The sequence below is a fragment of the Oncorhynchus kisutch genome, linkage group LG18 (assembly GCF_002021735.2).
Source record: "Oncorhynchus kisutch isolate 150728-3 linkage group LG18, Okis_V2, whole genome shotgun sequence".
In the NCBI taxonomy this organism is placed as follows: Eukaryota; Metazoa; Chordata; class Actinopteri; order Salmoniformes; family Salmonidae; genus Oncorhynchus; species Oncorhynchus kisutch.
This window is the reverse complement of record NC_034191.2, coordinates 52,056,390-52,077,336: the sequence shown is the minus strand read 5'-3', so window position 1 is coordinate 52,077,336 and position 20,947 is coordinate 52,056,390. Positions and strand designations below refer to the sequence as shown.

The following is a 20,947-nucleotide window of genomic DNA, read 5'->3' as shown; positions in this document are numbered from 1 at the left end:
GTGGTTGTGTATGTGTTTTATCTCTGCGAGCGTGTTTTTATCTTGATGCTTCTTTTGTGTTTCACAGCTCCATGGAGTGTTGAGAGTAGTCATGGAGCCGTTGCTAGGTGACATGCCCCTGATAGGAGCCTTGTCCCTGTTCTTTCTGAAGAAACCTGTAAGTTCTAGCCTTGACACACACTTCCTCTTTCTATCATTTGGAATTAAAGTCACTTGCATCATTAGCTGCTTGCAAGACAGTTGAAGACCGCAATGGCTATTTTATCACTGTCTTCCTTCCTGTAGTGCTGAGCCTCCAGGCCTATGTTCTGCCTAAACATTTGGCCAATTTAAGTCAGATACGAGTCCCGAGTGGAGACACTGGAGCCTTAAATAGACATAGATCAGGCTAGTCCTACTTTGGTGGATTTCTTTGCACTGCCTATGCCAGCCGCATTGCAGACAGCAGAGAGAAGAAGCAGGAGGAGTGTAGTGGTAAGACTGTGAGTCGCAGTGTTACATGTTGGGACACAAGCCACGCAGTGGGTGTTAACTACACAGTATCTGAGTGTAATTCATCTTCTTTGAGAGCAGACCACAGACTCTGGACCAGGAGCTCCTGTTTCTGTTGCCTCGGGCATGCTTATATATCTATTTTCTGTCATCCTAATAATGGGGGAAAAAGTACATTTTATGGAAGAACCTTTGAGGTAAAGGATAAAAAGGGGCCCTCTTCTCTATGATTTAAGGGGGTAGAACTATGTAGAATATTCTCCAGAATGCTTCACAGTGAAGCGGACAACCCTTCATTCTCCTTAAATTGTTCAATCTTGACTGCCAAATAAAATAACATTCTGAGACAACTTGTGGATGGGAGGATACCATTTTAGGCGATGCCCTTGTCTGTGCTGTGTTTCCAGAGAGATGAAACGCAGAGAACTGGAGGGGAAACATCCTTAGGATGGCTGGTTCCGCAATGCACAGCTAAAATGCACAGCTGCAAAGTTCTGCAATGCGCAGCTGTTTTAATTGGTACACATTGTGTACATGGTCTCCAAGGACACTCCATTAGTTGATCATGTTATGCTTGGAGAAGAAGCCACACTGCTCTGCCAGTTCACTGCTACGGTAAAGTACCGCCTATAGGGCTTCTCCACTGCAGCTGGTTTTCACTCCAGCCTTCTTTGTATGCACCAGTGTTAGACACAAAAGGCAACATACAGTATTTGGGCCAAACATTGGCACCAATCCATGCAGTGGAAATGCGCCATATGGAATTGGCTACTTTGGTTGCCTTGCAGTGTTCTGGACAGTCCTTGCTCAACACTATATCTGCTGCAGTGTATGTAGGCAACACACAGAGAGAGATAGGGGGGGTGGGGGCTGTAAAACGCATTGAAATTGATTCCTTGAGCCAAGAGACGCATCAAAGCTCCGACTAGCATAAAGAAAAAAAATACCCGTCGGCTTAGAAGTTACTACCTGTCCGACTCCTTGCCGGTAACTTTTTCTGGCTTAGCTGTGCTGTCACTCAGATAAAATGTTCACGTTTACCAATATGCAGGGTGATTTCAAACAGGCATTGTCCCCTTTTATCATAACATTGTATAACCACAAAACCTTTTGGTAAGAGACTTTGCATGGAAAAAAACATTTCTGTTGTTCGTAAATAATCAAGTTGTATTGGGTATTTACTACAGAAATGGAACACAGATTTAAGGCTGGTTCCATCAGGCTAAATATAGGGTAAAACTGCAGCAAAAAAATATGCTTGTTGGCACACCATCTTGTCATTTTTCAGGTGCAAAATTGTCAGATTTCAAAGGAAATTGGTTTATTTGTCAAGAGGCAAGGAAATTAGCTCCTTTGGCTTCTGTTTTACTTTGCTGCACTTGTGAGTAATTACATCACAGGAGTCACACAACATTAAAGTTAAGTGCTTGAATCAATGTAGATCATTTACTTAATCTCACTCTTCTGGCTAGTGTCCCTGTGTGCATTTTTCCCTTCTATAAGATGGTGTTTGTTTTTAGATAATTTGAGTAAAAAAAGCGCAGGTGTGGCTTTTCAATCGTTCTCTGTACAGCATGTTCTTCCAGATTCCATACCGCTAAATCTACATGTGTTTTGTTTTCATCTAGCTTTTGGACATCAACTGGACAGGCCTCACCAATATACTAGACATTCCTGGGCTCAAGTAAGTAAACTGGGTCTGTTTTGTGCTCTGGGGTGAAGTTTCCCCTAGGTCCAGATCTAGGAGCGGGTTCCCCTCCCCCAATCCTAACCTTAACCACTAGTGGGGAAAATGTAAAACTGACCCAAGACCAGCATCTTGGGGCAACTTCACCCTACACCCTCTTTTGTCAGGCAAAGCTTTCACTACTTTTAGGTACAACACGTTTTGGGGTTTCTACAACCATTTTTTGACTTTTATATTAATGATATATACCCATTTTGTTTCTTAAAGAATATAACATGAGCCTTATGGGCTCAGTTCAATAGCCGTACCGCATCACAACCCAAAGTATACACTTGTTTTACTCCATTAGTTGTTAACAGTGTAGTTGCAAACAAACACTGTATGAACTATCATTTTGATATCAGGGATGGTGAGTCCTTGTATCCATAGCGTATCTATGATTTGGATACATTTGGGCTTTGTTATTGTTTGAACTGCAGATTGCCACTAAACTAGAGGGACCATCGCCCTACAGCTGCTCACCGCAACACATGCCTGCCTGCAAGCTGTGAGACTAAAAAGGCTCAGAAAAGCAAGAAGGTTTTTATGGTTGAACAAGCTGTCGCTTTCATTTGTGCAACTCAACTCTGACTTTATAGAGATCTAATAGTGTGTAAATTGGGCTGCTCCACCAACTCTCTAAGGTTGCTAAAATACTCTATTCTGCTCATCTCTCAACTCCAAAATGATGGGGTAATGGGCAGGGGACTTGGGGATTTCTTAGGGCTCATTTAAAAGAAAGAGCAAATTGGATGGTCTGCTTTTCGAGAGCAACTGTTATGCTTTAGTGTCGAATATAATAGACGTGACTGTAAAGAGGCATTGGCTAAGAAGTAAACACTTTTCTTGTGTTGTCTTTACATTTTGCTGTTTTGTGGCGGTGCTACTACTTGCGTTGAATTGAATCCCACAAGAGCAAATTGGATTTGTAACCACTCACCAGCAAGACACGTACAGCAACAACATGCATACATAAGAGTCACATAGACAGAGAACTGTTGGCTGGGGAAACAAGCACAACTCATCCATAAGCCAATGGATCCATTGGAATACTGTATGTTTCCTCCTGCTGGTAAAGGAGCCAAGCCATTTGAAGTGCAGATAGCCTTTGTCTTCTCTGCAGACATCAGGCATCATCTCTGTTATTCACATTCACTTCTTAGTTTCTATATGGTTGTGAGTTGACAGTGGCTTTTGCCCTTTTAACTCATGTAAATGCTAATGTGGCGGTGGAAAAAGGCCCTAATAAAGATTTCATGATACAGCCACTCTCCTCCCCACAGTCTATTTATTTAGACACACACGGGTGTTGACACATCCGCAGCTCAGTGACGGAAATCATCCCCCACACCGCTAGTTCTCTGTAGTGGTGTAATAGATCTGTGCAGTCAGGACACTCTGGGTCTGTTTGTGGAGGCTAGGGGATGGCGCTCGAGGTCACCAGGCTGCTCATTATTATGCACACCTGTCACCATCGTTACGCACACCAGCGCCTCATCAGACTCACCTGGACTCCATCACCTGCCTGATTACCTTCCCTATGTCACTTCCTTTGGTTCCCAGGCATTATTGTTTCTGTTTCAGTGTTTCATGTCTGTACGCTACTTGTGTTTCTTGTTTTGTTATTTATTATTGAAGTCACTCCCTGTACTTGCTTCCTGGCTCCCAGCGTTATATTATATGGTAATTTGGGGTATTATCAACAGTAAAAAACTCTGAAATGCTTTACTGCAGCATACTGTAAGTTATGTTGCATTATGGGAAAATGTTGTGGGTGGGAAAATAATTACTATATTTTGAGCTGTACTGTAATTCCACCCCACATAATACAGTACCGTACCATAACTTTGGAGCGCCAAAAAAACATTTGACCAATAGTGGGTGCATGGTATTGTTGTTTCTGTCTCATTTAACATATTTTGAGGCATGCCTGTAAGATGCTATATTTGTTGTAATTGTGAGTGAGAACACTCTACCCATTTAACTCCTATGTTGTTATACCTCTAGAAGTGCAAGTCATATAAAATACCATTAATTCATGTGTAAACACTTTACCTAGCAGCCAACTTGATTGCACCAATTCTTTGTAATTACAGTAAAATACAAATCTCTCCCCTTAATTCAGATTACGGTAGTATTTACTTTTTTACAGTATAATACAGTACATTTTACGGTATTGTACTGTGTGCCGTTACACAGTACTTTCTTTGATACCGTATTTATAGTACGGTAGGTGTACTGTAATATTAAATAAAACATTTATTCGTCGCATGTATGCGACGGTCAACGCCAGCTGCAAGTTGAAAACAGCTCACCCCGCTCGTGTGCATGTGTGTGTACCTGTGTGTGTTCCACGTGATTGATCCCACACTAAAGAGGAATCATGTCCTTTGTAATGCTCCTTAGCTGCAAAATAAATGATAGGATAAAATGATGACTACGTTTCTTAGAGAAATAAGAGTGAAAGAGTGAAGGAATGTACTGTATATGGAGGTATTTAAATTGGTTCTATGCCTTTTCAAATATATACAGTTGTTTAATCTTTACAGATTGCTTCAACCCTCTCATGCAGTTATTTCTGTGTACAGAATTAGGCCGAAGTGGAGAGCTCAAAGGTTAACAGAAAATCTCAGCAGATACTAGACCACTTATGGCTATCGACTTCTCTTAACCAGGCTTTGTAATTCCCAGGCCGTAAGACCTCCTTAATGTCACTGCTAAGTGTTGACTCCCTAGTGGATTACATTGATATTTTGAGGTGCTTGAATCCCTTCCAATGTTCCTTCCATTTTATAAAATGGAAAAATACATTTTCCTTTGTGCTTGACTGAGATTAGGTGAGAATATTGTCATCCCAAGGTTTTACTGACTGACTGTGGGGTTTGTTGTGTTTCGTTTTTCCTCAGTGGCTTGTCTGACAGTCTAATTCAGGACATGATCTACAGCTACCTGGTATCGCCCAACTGCATCACTATCCCACTGGTGGGGGATGTAGAACTTGCTCAGCTACGTTTCCCTATGCCAAAAGTACTGCAGCCTTTCACCTGTCTTTAGATCTAATCACACATCATCATATTTCACACACTAATTAAAGGATCACTTAACTGAAAAAACACATCTTAGTATTTTGGCATGCACATTTTTTAGGAATATATAAACCAACGTACTATTGAACAAAATACGAAAAGGTAGACTAATGTCAAGATGAAACCGTGTTTCAAGACATTGGATGTGTAGATCCAGCTATATGCCTTCAACCCAAATTAATGGAAAAGATAAGCATGGTCTAATTTCCTGGTTTTCCCGGTTTTATTCAGTGCGTATCTTTCCCATTAATTTGGGGTGGAGGCATATAGCTGGATCCACACAACGGATGTTGTGGGACGTGGTTTCATCTTGACTACTTTAGAATTTTAGATGACAATTAGATTACTTTAGAAGTTTGAAATCATCTGACAAACTTTGGTTTGAAAGTGCAATGTCCCTTTAATGTTTTACTGTGTCCTATTTTAAAGTGTCCCTGTGCTGTGTGTGTCACCAGGGAGTCCTGAGGATTCACTTCCTGGAGGCTCAGGACCTGGAAGGGAAGGATAAATTCCTGGGTGGCCTGATCAAGGGGAAGTCTGACCCTTACGGCGTCCTCCATATTGGAAACCAGCTCTTCCAGAGCAAGACCGTCAAAGAGAGCCTGCACCCCAAATGGAACGAAGTTTACGAGGTAAACGGAATCAACTGAAAATGAACTCTTCCAATGGCACATATGGTTATATCATACAGTGACTTTCCCAGGGGCAGAAATGTCAATGAAACCTGCCCCTCTGTGCTAACTACCCCAGGGGACAGCAACATAGGGTATATGTAGAACCAGATACAACATCCATACATATTTCCAACAGTCCAATATTTCCTCATATTTTTGGCTCTCATGCAGTTTTACCCACCATGTCATGTTTTACAAGCCTTTGGCTATATTCAGTGTGACCTACTATATCTGAGATTTGAGATTAATTGACATAAGTCCTTTCCAGGCACTGGTATATGAGCACTCAGGCCAACACCTGGAGATTGAGTTGTTTGATGAGGACCCAGACAAAGATGATTTCCTGGGGAGGTAAGCTCATGTCCTGTCCTTTTTCTTATTACCTCATGGTCAAAAGGCTTATTTCTCTGCATTGTGAGTTATTGTACCCAATATCAAACCAATGACCTTATAATAGCCACAGCAGTCTGTTTAATTCTAGCCTGAAAATATGTCACAAACTTAGCTCTGGCCCAGAGCGTTACTTGCGGCTCGCTGATGCCGAGCCTTCAGTGTCAGCAAGCCGCACGTAACGCCTTGGAACAGAGCTATCGCAAACTTAGCATCCATCTTCTCACCACAAAATGAAGGGTGACCCCTTGGAAGAGAGAAGAGACTAATTAAAGTATCTTTGATGTGTTAAGTATCTGTGATCAGTCACATTAGGAGTTGGGCTAAAGCCCTTTTTCTTGGGCCTCATCCCAATGGGAGGTTGATTTTGTTTTGTCTAGCTCTAGTGCTGCTATAGCATAGCACCTAACAGGGTCCTGGCTGCGTCCCAAATGGCAACCTATTCCCCTATTGGCCCTGACTGGGTCAGAGTGCCAACATGCTGTATCAGAGAATCAATTTCGCTTCTGTTGTGGTGATTCAGGGTGTTTACTTAATGACCCCCTGCTGATTTCTTATCCAATCTTTGTGTCTTCGATTGCAGCCTGATGATCGATATGAAAGAGCTTCACAAAGAGCAGAAGGTAGATGAGGTAAATCTGATATATTTTTTGCATCGTCAAATAAATGTGGTTCAAATCAAATTAAAACATGAACTTGGCTTCAGTTCGGCACTTCGATAGAGATTTATTTGCCTTAGTATCTCATCTGTCTGTGTTCATTTAAAGATGCTGTGATGTCATCCATGAGAACTGTACACTATGTGTGGGTGTCTTTTATTGTCTGATTCACTCACCACTTTACACTGTTGAGATGTGAGATATACAGTGGGGCAAAAAAAGTATTTAGTCAGCCACCAATTGTGCAAGTTCTCCCACTTAAAAAGATGAGAAGAGAGGCCTGTAATTTTCATCATAGGTACACTTCACTATGACAAACAAAATGAGAAAATAAATCCAGAAAATCACATTGAAGGATTTTTAATGAATTTATTCGCAAATTATGGTGGAAAATAAGTATTTGGTCAATAACAAAAGTGTATCTCAATACTTTGTTATATACCCTGGACTGGCTAGGCCACTCCAGGACCTTGAAATGCATCTTACAAAGCCACTCCTTCGTTGCCCGGGCGGTGTGTTTGGGATCATTGTCATGCTGAAAGACCCAGCCAAAATCTCACGATACATGGCCCCATTCATTCTTTCCTTTACACGGATCAGTCGTCCTGGTCCCTTTTCAGAAAAACAGCCCCAAAGCATGATGTTTCCACCCCAATGCTTCACAGTAGGTATCGTGTTCTTTGGATGCAACTCAGCATTCTTTGTCCTCCAAATACGACGAGTTGAGTTTTTACCAAAAAGTTATATTTTGGATTCATCTGACCATATGACATTCTCCCAATCTTCTTCTGGATCATCCAAATGCTCTCTAGCAAACTTCAGACGGGCCTGAACATGTACTGGCTTAAGCAGGGGGACACGTCTGGCACTGCAGGATTTGAGTCCCTGGTGGCGTAGTGTGTTACTGATGGTAGGCTTTGTTACTTTGGTCCCAGCTCTCTGCAGGTCATTCACTAGGTCCCCCCGTGTGGTTCTGGGATTTTTGCTCACCGTTCTTGTGATCATTTTTTCGAGGGAGATTATCAGTGGTCTTGTATGTCTTCCATTTCCTAATAATTGCTCCCACAGTTGATTTCTTCAAACCAAGCTGCTTACCTATTGCAGATTGAGTCTTCCCAGCCTGGTGCAGGTCTACAATTTTGTTTCTAGTGTCCTTTGACAGCTCTTGGGTCTTGGCCATAGTGGAGTTTGGAGTGTGACTGTTTGAGGTTGTGGACAGGTGTCTTTTATACTGATAACAAGTTCAAACAGGTGCCATTAATACAGGTAACGAGTGGAGGACAGAGGAGCCTCTTAAAGAAGAAGTTACAGGTCTGTGAGAGCCAGAAATCTTGCTTGTTTGTAGGTGACCAAATACTTATTTTCCACCATAATTTGAAAATAAATTCATAAAAAATCCTACAATGTGATTTTCTGGATGATTTTTTCTCATTTTGTCTGTCATAGTTGAAGTGTACCTATGATGAACATTACAGGCTTCTCTCATCTTTTTAAGTGGGAGAACTTGCACAATTGGTGGCTGACTAAATACTTTTTTGCCCCACTGTATGTCCCAAATTGCACCTTATTCCCATTATAGTGCCATACTTTCGATATGTGTCCTGGACAAAAGTAGTGCACTATGAAGGGAATAGGGTGCCATTTTGGGATGCACCCTTGAACAACCTGTCGTTCTAGTGGTTTGACCTGGAAGAAGTCTCCACGGGGAAACTACACATGAAACTGGAGTGGCTCTCTCTGCTCTCTACCCCTGACAAGATGGACCAGGTGCAGTATCAAAAAACCTTCGCTTTTTAAAGTTGGTAAGACATTTTACCAGGAGGCTAGCTTGGACACCTTGTCCACGTGCCAAATGGCACCCTATTCCCTAACTAATGTAGTGAACTACATTGCCCTTGGCTTAGCCTCTCTTTCAGTCTTGTTACTGCCAGATGCACGTAAATTCATTATGTAACACGTGAATTACAAGGCTGCTCACTTCTCCTAGTCCAGTTTGTCTGAGGAGTGACCTCCTCCTGTCTCTCCTGTCCAATCAGGTATTAAGGAGTGTGCGAGCTGACCGCAACCTGGCCAATGATGGACTCTCGTCTGCTCTGCTGGTGGTGTACTTGGACTCAGCCAAGAACCTGCCGGTGAGTAGAACTGGGTGACAGGAATTTAGAAGTTAAAGGTTGAATGAGTGCTCTGGTGGCGGAGTGAGGCAGATCGCTACATTATTGAATTGCTGAATGTGAGGCATCTTTAGACTGCTGCAGGTGAAAGCACATTACACTGCAGTTGATTTGACATATTGTACATTTTTATTTTATATTTAACTAGGCAAGTCAGTTAAGAACAAATTCTTATTTTCAATGAATGCCTAGGAACAGTGGGTTAACTGCCTGTTCAGGGGCAGAACGACAGATTTGTACCTTGTCAGCTCGGGGATTTAAACTGGCAGCCTTCCAGTTATGAGTCCAACGCTCTAACCACTAGGCTACCCTGCCGCCCCACATGATAACATTTACTTCAGAATTATAATACATTTTGCCCATGCTATACATTAGTGTTAATTTTTCTAACAAATGTAGACTTATTAAATGTTGTGAATAAGCATATAGAGAAGAATGTCATATATTTCTATTTTCTGGACATATTCTACTCCACCCAAGGCAGCTATTGTGAATCATGCCAAATTGAACTTCAAAAGAATGTTCAGAAATATTTTTTACCCAGCTTAACAAGACATTTTCAGTACACAGGTGTAGTTCAGCCAACATGCCGTAGTTTACTGTTCTCACCTCAACCCTGTCTGTCATGGTCTTCCACATACATAACATACCTTGAACATGACATGAGCAACTCAATGGCTTAATTTGAGTGTCTGTTTGTTGAAACTCCTGTTTTTTTCTCTCCTCCTTCAACACACTCTTTCACCTTTTGAACGCTGACCTTAACCAACAGATGGGTCAATATCAGTCCAAGACAGTCAACTCCTAAATGAGCCTGGCAGCATCTCTAGCGTCTAAGCCATACTTGACCTTCTTCCCTCCCTGTTCTCTCCTATAAAGAGCGTCTTCACAGGGAGCGTTGGGTGCGGAAACTTAAAAGAGAGGAGAGCATCTGGCCTAGTCTTTTGTGAGAGCGATACCTCAATTTATAGAACCTTATTTGTGAGTCCTCCGGTACTCTGCATCGTAGAATTAGCATTAGCGGTGTGTGGTGGGGTTAAACAATAACACACTAGCTCTGGTGCAGGGCGTCGTTCGGATGCGAGTTCACTATCACCCAGTCGAACAACGCCCTGGACCAGAGCTAAGTAACAGACCTGCTGCTGTGAGTCTTGTACCATAAAGCATGTTAATTAACTCTGATGCATGGTTGCAAATCCTAATAATATTATTATACAGTAATTTCCCATACCCAGTTGATCATGAATATTTATCATATTGACTAAATAATAATTCCAATAACTCCGGATAGAGGGCAGTGCATCTTTCGTCCAACACCAAGGTGCAGGCATTGAAAACATGGTTTACAAAGAACTATTGATTTCAAGGTGTCAGGGTATTTGATTGAGGGGAGTATTTTGTGGCGCATCAATTCAAGGATGCGTTGACGCCTGTCATTCTCGCTCGGTCTAAACAGAGGTGACAGGCTATGATGATGTTGCTTGAAGTGTCTGTTCACTGGACCGTGATGTCTAAGTAAGGGAATATTGAAATACAATCAGATCTCTTATTAGCTCGATCTAAACAACATCCCTAGTCACAAGTTCACACCAGCACCTCATCCTATAGCTTCTCCCAAAAATGAATGACGTTTTCATTCTCCTCTCTTCAGCTTTTATTTGATACTGCCTTATTCATTATAACGTCCCCATTGTTACCTATTGTTCATAGATGGATGTTATTTATGTGTTGGATATTCCTCTCCCTTGATTTATTGGGTGTCTCCTTTCATTCATTCTCTATAGATTGTTGTTGTTTTCATACAACCGACTCTAGCTCTGGTCCAAGGTGTCGTTCGGCTGCGACGTTCTGGACCAAAGCTAAACCTTAACTATAATCAATCCCCCATCCCACTAACTCTGGGTCTGATTCTCTCCCCATCTCCCCCCTTTTGTATAAAAGAGCAACCTGTTTAATTTCAACCATGACGTGTTGAAGCAAGCCTCTGTCTTTAAGTCCCGGAAGGTAAAGTAAGAAAGTGGGATGATGCACGCCATACACAGATAGCACGCATAGACGTCTTATGTGTTCTCAGTCTGTGCCCTTCCTTACTTTGTGCCATCCAAATGTACTTTTATTATTATGGTAATTTTTGGTGCTACTTATCTGTAAATGCATTGTTTGTTCATTGTGAGTCATTGTTTGTTCATTGTGAGTCATTGTTTGTTCATTGTGAGTCATTGTTTGTTCATTGTGAGTCATTGTTTGTTCATTGTGAGTAATTGTTTGTTCTTGCTTGGAGATGGGTGTTCACTCTGTCTAAGATCTTGTATTGCCACAAGCATCACTTTATAGCTTTTAATTTACTACACACAATAAGAACTGGATTTTCACATACCGGGACGTGTCGCACACCTGCTCTGTAGTTGTACAAAACAGGGGCCGTATGTGTCAAGCATCTCAGCATAAAGTCCACCGTGTCAAGTGATCTTATTCACTGTGATCAAAAAGGAAAAATCCTAAATCAGAACTCTTCTGAGATGCTTGATACATGGCCCCAGATGTTTAATGACATGCACTATAACATTTAACGTCAAATCTCAAAACATGTTAATTTGCTGGATGAGGAACGGGGGAGGGGTAGAACTAGAGTTGAGCAGAGAAATCCAAACCTCACTCACTTGGTTCCCATATTTCAATGTGTGTGCAATGAAATGGAACCCTCTACACATTTTAATGTAGAGCTAGGTCTAATTCAGTCATTCGTCCTGAATGTAAATCTGCATTTTACCATTCTTTTTGTCATCTGACAAAAAAAACAATTCTGCCATGTGATAGGATTATAATACAGCCTCAAACTACCTTTTATATCAGGCTAAAGCAATCTCCAGGAGGTAGGGATGCACTTTAGTCTGGTACCTTTATACTCATACATTAGATGTCTCCCAATTGGCACCCTATTCCCTATACAATGCATTGGGAAATGATTCAGACCCCTTGACTTTTTCCACATTTTGTTACTTACTTATTCTGAAATGTATTACATTCTTTTTTTCCTCTCTCTCATCAATCTACACATAATACCCCATAATGACAAAGCAAAAACAGGTTTTCAAAAATGTTCACAAATTTATAAAATAACTGAAATGTCACATTTATATAAGTGTTCAGAACCTTTTACTCAGTACTTTGTCGAAGCATCTTTGGCAGCCATTACAGAATCGAGTCTTCTTGGGTATGACGCTACATACTTGGCACACCTGTCTTCTCCGCAGATCTTAAGCTCTGTCAGATTGGATGGGGAGTGTTGCTGCACAGCCATTTTCAGGTCTCTCCAGAGATGTTTGATTGGGCTTAAGTCCAGGCTCTGTTTAGGCCACTCAGGGACATTCAGAGACTTGTCCCGAACCCACTCCTGCATTGTCTTGGCTGTGTGTTTAGGATTATTGTCCTGTTTTAAGGTGAACCTTTGCCCCAGTCTGAGGTCCTGAGTGCTCTGGAGCAGGTTTTCATCATGGATCTCTTTGTACTTTGCTCCCTTCATCTTTCCCTCGATCCTGACTAGTCTCCCAGTCCCTGCCGCTGAAAAACATCCCCACAGCATGATGCTGCCACCCACCTTGCTTCACCGTAGGGATGGTGCTTGGTTTCCTCCGGACGTGACGCTTGACATTCAGGCCAAAGAGTTCAATCTTGGTTTCATCAGACCAGAGAATCTTGTTTGTCATGGTCTGAGTCTTTTAGGTGCCTTTTGGCAAACTCCAAGTGTGCTGTCATGTGCCTTTTACTGAGGAGTGGCTTCCGCCTGGCCACTACCATAAAGGCCTGATTAGTGGCGTGCTGCAGAGATGTTTGTCCTTCTGGAAGGTTCTCGATCTCCACAGAGGAACTCTGGAGCTCTGTCAGAGTGACCATCGGGTTCTTGGTCACCTCTCCGACCAAGTCCCTTCTCCCCCAATTGCTCAGTTTGGCCGGGCAGCCAGCTCTAGGAAGAGTCTAGGTGGTTCCAAACTTCTTCCATTTAAGAATGATGGAGGCCACTGTGTTCTTGGGGACCTTCAATGTTACAGAAATGTTTTGGTACCCTTCCCCAGATCTGTGCCTCGGAGCGCTACGGACAATTCCTTCAACCTCATGGCTTGGTTTTTGCTCTGACATGCACTGTCAACTGTTGGACCTTATATAGACAGGTGTGTGCCTTTCCAAATCATGTCCAATCAATTGAATTTACCACAGGTCGACTCCAATCAAGTTGTCGAAACATCTCAAGGATGATCAATGGAAACAGAATGCACCTTAGGTCAATTTTGAGTCTCATAGCGAAGAGTCTGAATTATTATGTAAAAAAGGTATTTCTGCTTTAATTTTATTTTAAATTTGCCAAAAATTCTAAAAACCTGTTTTTGCTTTGTCGCTATGGGGTGTTGGTGTAGATTGATGATTTATGAGAAAAAAATGAAATTCATTTCATAATATGTAAGTAAGTAACAGAATGTGGAAAAAGTCAAGGGGTCTGAATAATTTCCCAATGCATTGTATAGGGAATAGGGTGCCAATTGGGAGACATCTAATGTATGAGTCTAAAGTTACCAGACTAAAGTGCATCCCTACCTCCTGGAGATTGCTTTAGCCTGATATAAAAGGTAGTTTGAGGCTGTTTTATAATCCTATCACATGGCAGAATTTTTTTTTTTTGTCCAACGACAAAAGGAATGGTAAAATGTAATATTTTTGAATAAGGCTGTAATGTGGAAAAAGGGAAGGTGTCTGAATACTTTCCAAGTGCATTACTTTGGAGCAGAGCCTACAGTATGGGCCCTCATAAAAAGTAGTGCACTACGCAGGGAATATGGTGCCATTTGGAATATAGACATTGTTATATGTACAAAGTATCTTTTATAAACCGGTTGCCAACAGTGAGAGTTCTTGGGTTTCAAAACTGAGAATGAACTTGAAATTAGATTGAAGAATGTGGTCTAACTAAAACCAAGGTTGACTGTTTCCTAGCTACTGTGCATTGTCCAAAAAGCCCTCTATGCCAAAGGGTACTAAATAATGAAAAGAAAACAATTTTGAGATGCAGCCTAATTTATATTCTCTTTTATCTGAGGATAGAATTTCTGAACCATTTCTTCACTGATTTCAGTTTGTTTCTACTGTATAATATTTGTGTTACTACAATAAGCTGAAGAATATGAGTGTTTTCAGTGTTGGTTTTTGTCTTAGTAACAGTCATTCAGAGCCAATCTTTTCCTGGTCATCTCTCACAGTCCGGCAAGAAAACGAGCAGTGAACCAAGTCCTTGCGTTCATTTCACAGTTGGGAACAAATCATTTGAGAGTAAGGTAAGAAACTACAGTGGGCATGGTTTCTGTAGATAATTGTAAAGTATAATTGTAAAACATCATATTCCACTCCTGTTCTTATGTTGATTCTATTACAGCATATTTTATTCTATATGTGTTTTCTTTAGATCCGCCATAAAACCAATGAGCCCATGTGGGAGGAAGCTTTCTCCTTCCTCATCCATAACCCCAGGAGGCAGGAGCTGGAAGTGGAGGTACTGCACACTTTACATACATTTTTCATCATACCACAACTGGTAGGTGATCTATTTGTATACATGTACTAGATGTTTTTTATGTTTTTGCTTGGGTCAAACATTGACTTTACAGTAAGTGTATGTGAATTATAGAATATCTGATGTTAACCCTTTGTTGGCTTGCCTGTCGATGTCCAGGTGAAGGACGACAAGCACAAGTGCACCCTGGGTAATCTTACAGTCCCCTTGAGTGGTCTATTGGTGGAAGAGGACATGATGTTCACTCAGCAATTTTCCCTGAGGAACTCTGGACCCAGCTCCACACTCAAACTGAAGTTGGCACTCAGGGTAAGGATAGACAGTGCCCCAAAATGGCACCCTATTCCCTATGTAATGCACTACTGTACTTTTGACCAGGGCCCATAGGGATCTACATTGTAGGGAATAGGTGCCATTTGTGACACAACCATATTAGACCTGCTGTCTATTTGCTGTCTACTTAAGTTACTTATTGAAGTGTGTAAAGAAAACGTCCTATCACAATGTACAGTATAGCGCTGTGCTCTGCTCTTCTGTATGTCAGGTTCTGTTTCTGGAGAAGCAGACGTGTGTGTCGGAACAGCCCTCCTCTGTCCAAGTGAGGAAAGCCAGCGTGGTCAACCCCACCGTCCCCTCCCAGAGACTCTCCACATCGGAGTCACCTCTTCCCCCAGACACCAACCCCCCAACACCACCAATGGAGGCCGCCACCTACACCCTCCATCGCAGAGAGGAGCAGAGGGAGGTGCTGTACGCAGGCAGCCCCATCAGGAGCACCTCCATCAGGAGCACCTCCAACCTGAACACCACCATATCCAGCTCCCAGAAACACCTGCCCCACAAGGACTCCATGGCCAGCCTGGCTTCGGACATCTCCCTGCCCTTCGCCACCCTAGAGCTGCAGCAGAGGCTCAGGCAGCTGCAGAAGTAAATAACACACACACACACAATCACTATCATGAGGTAAGGTACACGTACAGTGGCTTGCAAAAGTATTCATCCCCCTTGGCGTTTTTCCTATGTTGTTGCATTGCAACCTGTAATTTAAATGGATTTTTATTAGAATTTCATGTAATGGACATACACAATAGTCGAAATTGGTGAAATGAAATGAAAAAATAACATGTTTTTACCGGAAAATTGGTGAGTGCATATGTATTCACCCCCTTTGCTATGAAGCCCCTAAATAAGATCTGGTGCAACCAATTACCTTCAGAAGTCACATAATTAGTTAAAGAAAGTCCACCTGTGTGCAATCTAAGTGTCACATGATCTGAGTGTATATATATACACCTGTTCTGAAAGGCCCCAGAGTCTGCAACACCACTAAGCAAGTGGCACCATGAAGACCTAGCAGCTCTCCAAACAGTTCAGGGACATAGTTGTGGAGAAGTACAGATCAGCGTTGGGTCATAAATACATTTCCAAAATGTTGAACATCCCACGGAGCACCAATAACCCATTCTTAAAAAATGGAAAGAATGTGGCACCACAACAAACCTGCCAAGAGAGGGCCAGGCAAGGAGGGCATTAATCAGAGAGGCAACAAAGAGACCATAGGTAACCCTGAACGGAGCTGCAAAGCTCAACAGCGGAGATTGGAGTATCTGTCCACTTTAAGTCGTACACTCCACAGAGCTGGGCTTTATGGAAGAGTGGCCAGAAAAAAAGCCATTGCTTAAAGAAAAAAATAAGCAAATACGTTTGGTGTTCACCAAAAAGCATGTGGGAGACTCCCCAAACATATGGAAGGTACTCTGGTCAGATGAGACTAAAATTGAGCTTTTTGGCAATCAAGCAAAATGCTATGTCTGGCGCAACCCCAACACCTGTCATCACCCGGAGAAGACCATCCCCACAATGAAGCATGGTGGTGGCAGCAGCATGCTGTGGGGATGTTTTTCATCGGCAGGGAGGCTAAATGCAGGGACATTTTTTAAGGAAACCTGTTTGTCTTTGAGATTTGAGACTGGGATGGAGTTTCACCTTCCAGCAAGACAATGACCCGAAGCATACTGCTAAAGCAACCCTCGAGTGGTTTAAGGGTAAACATTTAAATATTTTGGAATGGCCTAGTCAAAGGCCAGATCTCAATCCAATTGAGAATCTGTGGTAGACTTAAATATTGCTGTACACAAGCGGACTTTGTGGGGGTGAATCATTATTCACGCTCAGGTTCTCTTTTTTTGTCTTTCTTGTTTGTTTCACAAGAAAAATATTTTGCATCTTCAAAGAGGTAAGCATGTTGTGTAAATCAAATGATACAACCCCCCCCCCCAAAAAAAAATATATTTTAATTCCAGGTTGTAAGGCAACAAAATTAGAAAAATGCCAAGGGGGTGAATACTTTTGCAAGCCACTGTAATCCCAAATCTGTGTTGTGTTGTGTTTTCAGTGGGTCTGCCCCTAGTCCATACCCCATGGGGGAGATTCAACTGACTGTCCGTCACAGCTCCCAGAGGAACAAGCTCATCGTGGTGGTGCATGCCTGTCGGTCAGTCAGTGGCCTCACATAACACACTAGACCAGCCACATACAGTATAGGCCAGTTTCCCGGACACAGATTAAGCCTAGTCCTGGACAAAAAAAAATGCTCATTGCAGATTCTCCATCGAAAAATCCTTAGCCCAAGACTACGCTTAATGTGTGTCCAGGAAAACGCCCGTCTGTGTTCATCTTAATTACCACATGGTCAGAATTTACTCTGTTCAGATTTCAATGTGCCTGACGGACCCCATGTATATTTTGCCCTCAGAAACCTCATTGCGTTCGCCAAGGATGAATCAGATCCTTTCATTCGGATTTATCTGCTCCCTGACAAGAGCCGGACAGGCCGGAGGAAGACCGGCATCATAAAGAAAACCCTGAACCCTGTGTATGATCAAACGTGAGTTCTGACTGACTGTCACTGTAGGCCACAACCATAGAATGACATATAAAACTTAGAAGTAATAGTAGCACATTGGATCTCTATGGCCACCACCTACATTATGCAACCTTTTCACAACCATCAAAAGAATTCACAACGTCATCCATTGGATTCATTCCTTACCCCGGTATCACTGCAGTAGGAAATCCTCACTCAGAAATAAAGGAGAATCCTACAGTGTGCTTTGTTTGTCTGCAGGTTTGAGTTTAGTGTGTCCATGGTGGAGCTGCACAGGAGAACTCTGGACATCGCTGTGAAGAATGGAGGAAGTATACTGTCCAAACACAGAGGACTCCTCGGGAAGGTAGTGTATCCTCACAAAAGATAATGTGTCCCAAAATGGCACCCTATTCCCTATGAAGTGCACTACTTTTGACTAGACCCCTATGAACCCTGGTCAAAAGTAGTACTTTCTATTGTGGGATTAGGTTGGCATTTGCACTTGAAAAAAGAAAGGGAAGGGGGATACCTAGTCAGTTGTACAACTGAATGCATTCAACTGAAATGTGTCTTCTGCATTTACCCAACCCCTCTGAATCAGAGAGGTGCGGATGGCTGCCTTAATCGACATCCACATCTTCGGCACCCGGGGAACAGTGGGTTAACTGCCTTGCTCAGGAGCAGAACAACATATTTTTTACCTTGTCAGTTCAGGGATTCAATACAGCAACCTTTCACTACCCAAATAAAGGAGCATGAGGAATGTTATCTGATTGTTGTTGACTCTACCAATGCTACTTTACTTATTATAGGTGATGGTGGATTTGAGTGGTGAGGATATATCCAAGGGCTGGACGCAATGGTAAGATGCTCCTTCACCCAATTTGTGTTGTCAGCTCTGTGCTGTATTTGTGTTAACATTTGATATACATTTTATTTGGTTCAATAAACTAGGTTGTTGTTCATTCTATGGTTGTATCTTCGGGTGTGAGCAAATTGCTATAGAAATCCTGTGTATGTATTATATTTGTTGGTCACATTTTAGTTTTAAGCCATTGCCATTTGTTGCCCCACTGGTGTCTTGTAGGTATGACCTCACTGAAGATGGCAGCCGCAAAACGGTCCAGGCATAGAGAGGGACATAGGAAGACCTTCACCTCCATAATCATAAACACACATCCTTCTGTTTCAACCCTAGTGACATTCAATTCAAAAAGGCTTTATAGGCATGACAAAAATCTAATTTTATATATCCAATTGACATTCATAGAAACACACATCACTCTGCTTTCATTTAGTGTTAGCACTTATCAAAGGGGACATCATTTTAATTTTCTTACTTTTCCCCCCATTCATTTGTGTATTATATCATGTTGACGCATGTAGAGATACAACTTGAAGTGTCGCTGTAACGTGCTGTTCCTGCACTATTGAAAGACGTCAAAGTTTCACAAAATTGTCCTGATTTTGGTTAATGTGTCATAAAGCACATTTACTGCCTTGTTTTCTAACTTGTTCAGTGTTTATATATGCATATATGGACTAAATCGTTTTCATTGTTATTTGTTACTATTGAAGGAAATTACATTTGAATCCTATTTGTTTTCTTTGACATTGAATGGACTGCATATCTATTGATGTGACTGTAATTCTCATCAAAAGGACAGATATTGCTACTATGGAAGTTAAAAGATGTAAACAAGGATGACCAGTTAATTTGTTTTACATGTTTTTGTCATGCAGTGTTATTTGGTCTATGTTTACTTTTGCCTATTTTCTTCATGCTAACGGTAATCAATTACTCCTACAGTGATTAAAAGTCCTACCACTGGATTCACATTTAAAAAATATATATAAAATGATTGTTCAGTATATTCTATACTGTATATTTTGAAGGATCCAGTGCAATTTAGAATTATGTTCAGATGAAGGGGTATGTCAGGGCGGGGATATGTTCTGCTCTGGTGTACAGTAATAGTATATCTAAACAGATACGAGTTTGAGTTGTTTATGGTTATAAATCATTTGTAAATGAATAGAGGACCATATATGAATGGTCTCTTACACCAGACACATTATGCCATTTTTCAACAACAACAAAAAATTGCAACATTGTGTGAAGTTTTGTTTTTATTTTGTCGAATGATGACAGAATGTGCCATAGGCTACTCCTGTACGTATAAGCCATGCAATGCTGTTTTTAATCTTGAAACACGTTCATATTATGCATTACAAACATCTTAAATACTCTGTCAGTTATCTTTCCTGTGCCTTAACACCTTCACACTTACTATACAAATGTACATGAAACATTTTAAGGAATCAAGTTCTCACATTTGGAATAAGTATATTCATGGTTTGTTTTGAATAATAAAAGAGATTTTTCTCTTTAATAAAAAAAAAAAAGGTTAATTTAAAGTTATGTGTAATGACTAGATTTCCCTGTGAAAATTGGACTGGTCCTAAATACATTGTAAGCCTTTGAGACTTTCTATGTCTGAGAGTATGTATCTAACTAGGTCCTTGTTTTGCTGTACATAAGCTCCATCTAGTGGTTTTTCAGACGCAACTTTAGTTGACGTTCTTTTAATTTATAATTATTTACTATTGTGTTACTTTATCATTTAAAAATAACCAATACAAATGAGAGAGACACTAACACAATGTGTGTTACTTTAAAGGCCCGGCCCAGAGCAGTACATCTTTATTTTCTGTATAAGGTTGAACTAAAACTGAAATTGTCAAAATGATGATCACGCCATTTTAGTGTAAGAGCTGTTAAAATAAATTGCCTGACATTCCAGCCTGTTTTGGTGCGATTGAGTTTTGGCCTGCCTGGTGACATCACCAGGCGGTAAATTAGTTATTACTCCAAAATCAATAACATAAGTAGCCTTGCTGTACACACAAAAATACTGCTTAAATAAAGTAGGCTATACAGTCAAAGATGGTTTTGTAGGAAAATGCCTCGCAAGCTAAGCTCATGCGCAGAAACACCTCATCGAACTGCGCTTGTGCTTGCCGTCCACTCAAAAGGCACTGCTTCGATATAGTTACTTTTGACGAAAATGAAAACGTGTCTGTTTGTCACATTCAGGAGTTTTGGAGTAATAACATGTTCAGCTACTTACGACATTGGCTCAAATCTAGGTTGTACCTTCATACATCGAAAAACTAGCGCCCTCCTCACTATCGCTTCAGACCCCAAGGCAAGACCTACCCAGCCCTTCAGACCCCACTTATGGGCTCTGCCTGGCCAGAGAGGGGAGGCACTGATAATGGGGTGGCTTACTGTTAGGGCCCACTTTAGCAAGTTTTGA

At 41.5% G+C, this 20,947-nt stretch overlaps 1 protein-coding gene across 3 annotated transcripts in view; it reads left to right on the top strand.

The window, feature by feature from the left end:
• Positions 1–20,430, top strand: part of LOC109908758 (extended synaptotagmin-2-A) — a 35,589-nt gene extending 15,159 nt beyond the window's left edge. Inside the window, exons 6-23 of one of the 3 annotated variants that reach the window (XM_031796376.1) lie at positions 68–157; positions 2,121–2,176; positions 5,125–5,245; positions 5,760–5,936; positions 6,247–6,329; positions 6,952–6,991; positions 8,705–8,794; positions 9,064–9,159; positions 11,140–11,202; positions 14,448–14,522; positions 14,651–14,737; positions 14,918–15,067; positions 15,303–15,685; positions 17,154–17,252; positions 17,514–17,645; positions 17,886–17,991; positions 18,440–18,489; positions 18,715–20,430. In XM_031796376.1, coding sequence (XP_031652236.1) covers positions 68–157; positions 2,121–2,176; positions 5,125–5,245; positions 5,760–5,936; positions 6,247–6,329; positions 6,952–6,991; positions 8,705–8,794; positions 9,064–9,159; positions 11,140–11,202; positions 14,448–14,522; positions 14,651–14,737; positions 14,918–15,067; positions 15,303–15,685; positions 17,154–17,252; positions 17,514–17,645; positions 17,886–17,991; positions 18,440–18,489; positions 18,715–18,760 — 1,944 coding nt within the window. In that variant the 3' untranslated portion in view covers positions 18,761–20,430. Of the gene's footprint in view, positions 1–67; positions 158–2,120; positions 2,177–5,124; positions 5,246–5,759; positions 5,937–6,246; positions 6,330–6,951; positions 7,001–8,704; positions 8,795–9,063; positions 9,160–11,139; positions 11,203–14,447; positions 14,523–14,650; positions 14,738–14,917; positions 15,068–15,302; positions 15,686–17,153; positions 17,253–17,513; positions 17,646–17,885; positions 17,992–18,439; positions 18,490–18,714 lie in introns of all 3 variants that reach the window. The other 2 variants (XM_031796375.1, XM_031796377.1) reach the window with 2 other exon arrangements.
• The last annotated feature ends 517 nt before the right edge of the window (positions 20,431–20,947 follow it).